The 9,205-nt window shown below is 37.9% G+C and overlaps 1 protein-coding gene across 1 annotated transcript; it reads right to left on the reverse strand.

Moving 5' to 3' along the window:
* Positions 1–438: 438 nt before the first annotated feature.
* LOC140231157 (uncharacterized) lies at positions 439–8,835 on the reverse strand. The gene is made up of 6 exons (XM_072311306.1): positions 8,699–8,835; positions 6,497–6,602; positions 5,198–5,296; positions 4,771–4,823; positions 3,833–3,911; positions 439–2,149 (listed from the first exon to the last, which is right to left on the reverse strand). The coding sequence occupies exons 1-6, from the start codon at positions 8,833–8,835 to the stop codon at positions 2,126–2,128; spliced, it is 498 nt and encodes a 165-aa protein (XP_072167407.1). The 3' UTR covers positions 439–2,125.
* Between the last annotated feature and the right edge of the window lie 370 nt (positions 8,836–9,205).

Here is a 9,205-nt window from a genome sequence, read left to right on the forward strand (position 1 = left end):
AGTATGTATGCCTATGATATCTATCCTGGCTTTTACTGGGAACACTGAGTAAGATAAATAAATAAAAAATAAATAAATAAATAAATAAATGAATAAATAAATTAAAAAATAAACAAAATACTGTAAAAAAAGATGTTTATTACGTCGAAGTGCAATTTGTCACTCAGTTGCATCAAACTTTATACGATGTATTCAATGTATGTTCAAGCTAATTACGCAAAGACATTGTACATATATGTCAGTGTGTGATTGTGCATGCCTAGATGTCTGTGCACGCGCATGATTCTCCCTAGTTTGTGTGTGAGTAGTGGTAAGTCGTAGTAATGTATTAGAGGCCAAAGGTGAAAGAATCTTGTGCAAAAACTGTGCAGTGCGTCTCATCCTGCATCGGAAGTGATTACATTACGACTGTATAGACACAGATGGAAAACTTTTTTTTTTTTCATATTTTATACTGATTTTTTATTTGATTTCACGAACGACAAAATAAGCAATGCATGCCATGGCAGGTCTTACTGTCATCCCAAGGTTTTTACATATGTTTCATTTAGCGCAATACATGTGGTATGATTGTTGTACAGTGTATCACTTGGTTACATGACATGCATTCACTATGTACTTTATAAACTTTGGGGAAAAAAATAACAAAAACCAAAGAGAGTGTAAGTAGAAATCAATCAATCAATCAATCAATCAATCAATATATTATGTCTTTGAGTGAGTGCAATCCTCAGGGAAACGACTATGTACTACATACATGTAGTAGTATAAGCAGTCCTTCACACAAACTTGACATTTGTAACCTTTTATACTACATGTATACCTAAAATGGATGATACTGTATACTAGTAGTCTGTAGTAAGTGCCACAAAAGGAGGCAAAATGTTTCATTTTATACAATGCATACTACCCATATGCATATGCATCCCTCAAAAATCAAAAACAGAAGAGACCCAGTCTAGCACTTACAGGAGTATCAAAAGTTGACCTTCCATGCATTCCCACAGACTATTACCAAAGAAGAACATAGCAAACTCAGGGGCTTTGGTGGCCTTTAATGTATTATCTTCTCACCCTAGCAATAATAATGACCAAATTTGGTGAGAAAGTTGAAAATGTGTGTTTTCAAAAACATGTGAAAATTGGTCCCCACTTGCCTCCAATATACCAGAATGGGGGCATCCTTGAATTTGACATGGAAAACTTGAAAGTGCACTCATAAATGTACTTCCCAACAGCATTTATGGTTATTCCACAGATTTTTTACACACACTTTTCTAGCATAATGAAAGAGCACTTGACTAACCACTTTCAGAAAGCAGGGGGAATAATTGCTATATAACATATGTCAGCATCAATTTGATGGAATGTGTAATTTTACATGAAAAAGGAATTTTTGTGGAATTCCCTTTATATTTTCTATATACTGTTGTCCACACATACATTATATCCACTATTAGTCTCCTCATCCAGTGGTTCCAACACCAAAACTTTAAAAATTTATAACTTTTGCATCAATTGTCCGATTTTCCTCAAATTTTCACTGATGTGTTCTACTCATATTGCTGCTTTCACTTGATTCACATTTCTCTTTGGTTTTGGGTTTCCTTTAAATTGACTTGCACAAAATTTCTCATATCCTTCTTGACTGGAGTCACCTACAAATTACTTGCTTTTCTAAGGCTAAATCAGCACTGGCTGTTACATTGCCAATGCTCTCATTGAAGCATGTACATGTACTGTAGTAACAATTATTTTTCTCAGCTAATCAAGGACCCTGAATATGAATATTTCCAACAGGGTCATCCTGATGAAACTGGGCGTTTTGTTTGTTTGTTTTTTAACTGAGAGGACCAGAGTTTGAACATCTCAGAGAAATTTGTTTTTACCAATGGGATTAAGGATCCCTGGTCTCCACCTCATACAAAGTCTTAAGTCTTGAGTTTAGTGAAAACAGGCAAGGCAATCATGGAGATAGGGTGCCTTGATTCCATGAACCGGCTTCACCTTTGAACTATTCTGTGCTGCATCTCTCCTTTTTCTGCTCTGTCCATGAAGAGTTCACATGCACAGTTCTTTCAACTCCACCGAGGTTTTCCTCGAGTCCGGGGCCTGAATGCATGTCTCAAGTCAATAGGCTCCTTGCTTTCTGTGAAAGAAAACGATAAGGCACAAAGTCAAGAAAGTGACACAGAAACGAACACATTCACATTAAACCATTGAGCAGAAATACATTTTTTTTTTTTTTTCACTCCAGTGTCCAGACTGATGTTAGAAGAAACTCCTTTAATCAATTAAAGTCTAGCTGGACTGAGAGGTTGGGAAAAGTTGATGTTGTGTAAAAACACGGAATATTCTTTTTGTAAATTGCCTGAAGAGGAAAAAAAGCCCTAAACAAAGTTGTAATAGCCTTAAATTTTCATTTGCAGATAGACACATTGAATAAACATCAAATTAATGCACACATAATTTATGAAATACAGTACAGTGCACTCCTGTTATAATGAACACAGTTATAACAAAATTTTGGTTTCAATGAAAGAAAACTGCTGGTCCCCAGGACTGTACAGTATGCCATTCCTAACTATAATTGAAAATGAGGGTTGTTTGCAAGTATGTGGCGAAATCCAGACTTTTATCACTAAGCTAAGCACACGCTGTCATTTATCATGCCAACAAGGATTGGTCTGATTTAAAAAAAAAAAAAAAAAAAAAAAAAAAAAAAAAAAAATCCCATTCTGGCTTGATTGAACAATTGTTCCATTTCAGTGAATTGTTGAATTGCTCCTGGATTTGGCAAAGTTCTGTAAGAAAACTATCACATTGTATTTTCCTTGGCTTCTTTCTCCCTTTCTTTTCACAAGTACGGTACACTGTATATCTTACAAGAATGCCATTTTTGCTGTTTGTACATACTAGACTCTTGTCACACATACAAGTATAAGAAAACCAGCCTGAGGTCTACTCTAGTAGGGAGTAAAAAGTCAAACGGAAGTCAGACCTGCTACAGCTGTGTATGAAAAGTACTCAATCTGGGGCCACATTTCAGAACTGCAATTGGCTGGTCACATGACTTTCTCCAGGTGTCATGTGAACACTTAACCAACCACCACAGCACGCACACAGAATCTCCCCCCACCCCCCCCCCATGTGCTGTACAATCGCTTGTTTAATGTTCTAGTACTCATTGCTTGTTGATGCTACACATTTTATGCAGAGAAGAAATTACAAAAAAAAAAGACACAAAGGTGTTTATGCTGCACGTACATTGGTACATACGGCCTATCAGCTGATGTGACGTACCCCTGCCTGCCCTAGAGTGCCATATATTTTTCATTTTGTTTTGATTTGGTAGAACCATGAATCATCTTGGTGAATACACAGATCTATGGAAAATTATATTTTTTGTGTGCATATCATCAAATTTTTCCTGACCATTTCATCGATTTGTTTTATAACAGTAGTATCCCCCCCCCCCCCCTCCTGCATGCACTGAATTCCACACACATCTTAGGTGAATCCTCTCCTGTAGTAATGATCACACTTCTTGAAAGAGCAATGGTGGATCGGGGGGTTCACACTGGGCAAATGACTCCTTCAATTTTCTTTTTGGAAAATAAAAGAAATAAAAAGAAAAAAAAAATGAAAGGGGGCACCTTCTCCCTTTTATTTTTGAACTAGAGAATTGCGCTGAAGATTTTTTTTTTTTCTTGCTTGTCAGCTGATTAAACCTGGAAGTGGCACCAGATACATTTTTGCACCCCCCTCCCCTTTACGGAATTCCTGGATCCGATCCGCGACTGAAGAGGACAGGAGTACTGCCACAGCTCACCTGCAAATCTCTAAAGTACTTGTCGTCAACTGGGGCCGAAGGCGTGGTGCTATACTTGCTGCTGACATCACGGCATATTCTTGGAAGGTTACAAACACAAAGTGAGAGATAAAAATAAAAATGAAAAGAAAATTGAGTATTTGGTTAATTCTAACTTGCTTCAGATTGCCACAGTGTTGTTTAGCACTGCACACAACTTGGGGGAAAAGTTTGACACATTGCACGCTCAAGAACAGAAAAAAAAAAAAAACCAATAGCAACAACAAAATTATTGGGCCTGTTGTCTTGACCTTTTTTTTTGTTGTTGTTGTCACTTGGCTGATAAAAGCTTAAAAGCAAATCTCACAATGTTGCATTAGTGAATTGTCTGTATGTGTTCAAGTACGTGGCTCTCACTCCAAAAGGGGCTAAAAGTATTTTACTACTTGTCTATTCATCCTTCCATGTTAGGTTTTGACAGTACAGGTTAAACTGACTTTGTTCATACTTGGTTCAGGAATGCTACAATGTACATGAGATGAATACATTCACTGACTAGATTTGGGGCAAAGTCCCTCACAGTCGAATTGGACTACCACAGAAGCACTGCTTAAAATGTCATTTTCTAGCCATCACTTCAGCTAGGAATGTCATGATAGTACTGTGATTAATATGATGGGATGGATAATAATGTCATTAAAATAATAACATATAAAGTATATCATAATAATACATTGTAGTTGGTTGTATAGATTAAATAATGATAACAGTTTGATTTCTGCATGCATAACCTTTGCAATCCAATGTCAAAGAAACCACATTCTCTACTCAGGCAGGTACATCATGAGTGTCATTATAAGTATACATTTGTAATAAAGTTTGAACAATATCCTGCAATTCCTTTTACGTGAAAAACAGTGTTCTGATTCAGATTGCCAAGGTAAATGTACTTGTCTTACCTCTGAATTTCCTTCTCGGCTGATGTTGACTCTGCTTTCGTCCTTTTGAGTTCCTATTGGACCAAACAAAAGAGTATGTATGAAAGGCTACTTGGGACAAAGTTGTTGTTGTTGTTGTTGTTGTTGTTCTTCTTCTTCTTCTTCTTCTTCTTCTTCTTCTTCTTCTTCTTCTTCTTCTTCTTCTTCACTAGTCAGACAGTGATTAAAAGGAAGACACATGTGATGGAAATTGGAGGTGGGAGGTACAAGTGTAGCACATGGAGGCAATATCTACAGAAATACACAGCCAGGAAAAAAAAAAATAACACCAAGAAATTCATTCTACCATTATATGTAAACTCTTCTAAAAATCAATTGATAGAATGGCAGTAACTTGATCCCAAGGAATGTGGGAATTGAAAGTAAATTTGTCTACAACATACAGTACCTCTTCTAATTCTTGTGTGATGGCTTCTAGTACTGACAATGCATCAGAGAGAGAGAGGACACCTCCTGGTCCTGCTGGTTTCTCACTGGGAGGGGAATCCTGGTCAAAGATTGAGATGAGGTAAACTTGCACTTCAGATCAAATAGCTAATTTGCCATTAAGCTAAAAAAGAGGACAATATTTTACTGTGTCAATTTTTGTAAACTGTAGCTTTGCTAGCAGATGTTTTGTTATCCCTTTGGCAGCCACATCTTGAATTGTTGATAGGTTGTGATTTTGAGGCTTAACTGCATTCCTCTGGGAAATGTAGCAAAAAAAGAAAAAGAAACTAGTCTGCATTCAAACTGTCATGGTTCTAGCATTTGTGTTAGCATCACTGTATTACAAGCAGACCGACAATTGGGGATTGGTGGATGTTTTTACAAACTCTAGTCTGTTCAGATCTCTGGTGGAACATCGTTGTGAAAGGCATGCAGGTATATAGCTCAACACTGGAAGAACAGCATGTAAATTCACACTACTGTATCAAAACTATTATGCTTGAGGCTACCTTGATCTTTTAAGCAAAAAAGGCTGTGAGTAATAGAAGATTGCACTAGTAAAAGAATGAAACACTTAAGCAATCAAAGTAGGCATGCATTTTCGCGTTCTTGTGTGGTTCTTATTGATCACTTATGCTTTAAATGATCTCTTAGTCTTACTGTACATTCTGTTTCAAAATATGTTAAATTCAATTTCTTGGCCACATGTCTACACCCCCAAGGAATACAAAGGTCTAATCACTTAATTTTACAAAATGTAATATTACGACTCATATACAATTAATTGTATTCTAAACTACTATCAGTTTGAAAAATATGAACTGCATGGTCTTAAAAACTAGAGGTGTCTCTGATATTGTGTTTGTGGTGCAAGAAACAAAAACAAAAACAAAAACAAAACAAAACTGTAATTTGATTAATGCCATCTCTTGTCATGAACAGTACCATATCAGAAACCATTCTTGATTGCTTACTAGCATGGTGACATTTGCCCATGCATATCTTGAGCATGGCACAGTATTTGAAAAATTAAAAAACATAAAATTGAAAAAAAAAAAAATTCCACATGCCACAGTTGATCATCATCACAAATAGTTGATGTCGATGAAAAATTAATCATAATTTTGACATTGTATACCAGTGGGCATAAAATGAACTACAAAGGTGCATACACTGCTAAGTAGTACTGGGTTACATGTAAGTATTGGTGGATTGCACAACAATTTTGTAGTATAATTTATGGGATTCCAAAACATACCTTTGGTGGAAGGTACTGCTGGTGAATTTTCTTTTTGACTTGCTGTTGTACCAATTTCCTCTGTTTCTGGAAGCACTTATAGAGTAAGTGAACTTCTGTATGATCTCTGTGAAAAGAAAATGTAATTACAAACGAGGATCAGCGACTGGAAGTGCATAAAGTTCTTGTGATGACACAGCATTCAATTTCAATATTTCATTTGTATGACTGTACTGTAGTGTACAGCTGTAGCCTAGGTTTCTCTATCAAAGTGTAGACTCTTGCCATGACATGATTTAATCCAAATACATGAGTTGATCAGTTGAACTTGTTAAGTTAATAAATGTGAAAAGTAAATTACTAAAGTACAGCAGTTCTGTTTAGAGATGGATTTTTCATAGTTATACTAAACTGACACATTACATTGTATGTCTTGATGTAACTTAACTATACACAGCCCAGTCGCTGTACATGGTACGTCGCGACAGGGCTGTACGCGCACGACCACCAACCACTAGGAGAGCGACGTAATCGTATCACGATAGCTTTGAATTTTGATACTTAACATCATTTTTGTGACCTCAAACTCATCGAGTATACTCTTCAATATTTACTCTACATCTGATGCTATCAGTATTCAAATGTACGCAATGAAACTTACCGAAATTGATCATCATATCCAGCATGTCCACACGGTACACAATCTTTCACGCCAGGCCTAACTATACACTTGAACACAGCACAGTCGCTGTACATGGTACGTCGACGTACCATGGAATTGCGCCAGAAAGTGTCATTTTATTTGTTCCACGGACTTATCGCAAGTGGTCTCCATGGACCCAGTGTGGCGAACTATTCTTCTGTAATAGAAACATGCATTTAACGTGAGTAAAGTATTCTGTTTAAAGGAGAAAAGTATACATTTTCCTAAGTTTTGTAGTTGTGTTGAGGTTCCTCACTTTGAGGCTGCATGCCGCGCTCGTCAGACGCTGTTTTCGCATAGCGTAACAGTGTCTGGTCGGGCTAGATGTACCCAGGTAACTACATATTTGTATAGATAACATCTACACAGCCCTGTCGCTGTACACAAGTAGCGCTAGCGCACGGCGTCTGGTCGGGTTAGTCTTGATGAGAATCTGCCTTTAGAAGTGTGGTATTCTACCAATCTTAAAAAACAGAGCACACCTGATTGAAATTCTTGATTATCGAAACTGCTATATTAAATCGCTAACGTTAAATGTTAGCTGTACTTCAGTGTGACTCATAAATATGCAGACTTGGGTAATGTGATACTGATAGTTCATTAACATTAGGTCCTAGTTGATACATGTGAGGAAATAATTAGGAAATACAAATGTACCATCACCATCAATACACTCTGAATGGCATAGTCCTAGACACTGTCACATCTGCCAAATACTTGGGCGTCACAATCGAAACCAACCTCAAGTGGAACCAACACATCTCAAACATCTGCCAGAAGGCAAATAACACCCTGGCCTTCCTCTGACGTAATCTATGCATCCACTCGACCCAACTCAAGATGACAGCGTACCGGGAACTTGTACATCCTCTTGTTGAATACGGATGCTCAGTTTTACTATACAACAACTGATGATCCAGAGACGAGCTGCACGATATGTGCTAAACCGGTACCATAATACCTCAAGCGTATCAGAAATGCTCGAACAACTTGGCTGGCCTTCACTTCAGAAAAGAAGAGAAGTTTCCAGGCTGACCATGTTGTACAAGATGCAAAACTCGCTGGTAGACTTCAACATGGACCACCACATCCACAGTTCATCCATGAAAGGCCAAAGGGTCTACCGGTAGATCTAGGACCTACACGTCATGAAGAAAGCGTAGGCCATCTACAAGTAATTTAGGCCTACGTGTACCGTATCTTGAGCAATTCCATCACAGTTTGGTCGTGTAGTATTCGAGATATTATGTACATTCCACCTGGATATGAAATCTGCCATCCAGTGCGAGGCCTAACGCGTTTAAGAGCCCAATCACTTCCCTCAGCATGCTGTGATGCTCAGCTCAATAAGGTCGGCCGACCGCGACCGTGCGGGGGGCGGCCGACAGTTACGGGGCCGTCCACGTACACGTTGTATCACACAGCGAGAGGCCCCTTGATATCCTGTCTAACAATAATCTGTTCGTAAAAGATTATTAGAAAGTGTAAAACTTACATTCTATTAACTTTAAATTGCATACCTGTAACCTGATGGAAAAAGTTCTTGGAATTCTGGGAATGTATCGAACGGTCCAAAGAGGAGAGCCGGGTCCAGAAACACTTCAGTTGCTACGCCAAAGGCGCTCAGATTCGAAACACCCGCCGCCTTTGTCGCCATGTTGTTTATGAGATGTATGGAAAGCCTTTTGTATCCTGTGAATTTATCGGTGGCATTTTATGTTCACGTAGGAAAAATAATTATGCGTGACAATTATTCTACACGGACCCTTATATTTTACATGTCATTTGACGCATAGGCCCTATATACTAGTAATTGTAACACGTCGTGGTTTCGTATGTCTTCCTGTTGTATTTGCTTTTCTGCTAAAAGAAACAAAAAATCCGAGCGTTATTTCAACTGCTCCACTATTTTCAAAGCCTTGAAAACAACGGTTTCTTCTTGGTTTGTCAGAATATTGATATCTGTTTCACTGCAATGCAGGGCTGCCAACTCTCACTCATTGAGAGTGAGACTCACTCATTTTGGT

The sequence above is a fragment of the Diadema setosum genome, chromosome 7, assembly GCF_964275005.1.
Source record: "Diadema setosum chromosome 7, eeDiaSeto1, whole genome shotgun sequence".
NCBI classification, from domain to species: domain Eukaryota; kingdom Metazoa; phylum Echinodermata; class Echinoidea; order Diadematoida; family Diadematidae; genus Diadema; species Diadema setosum.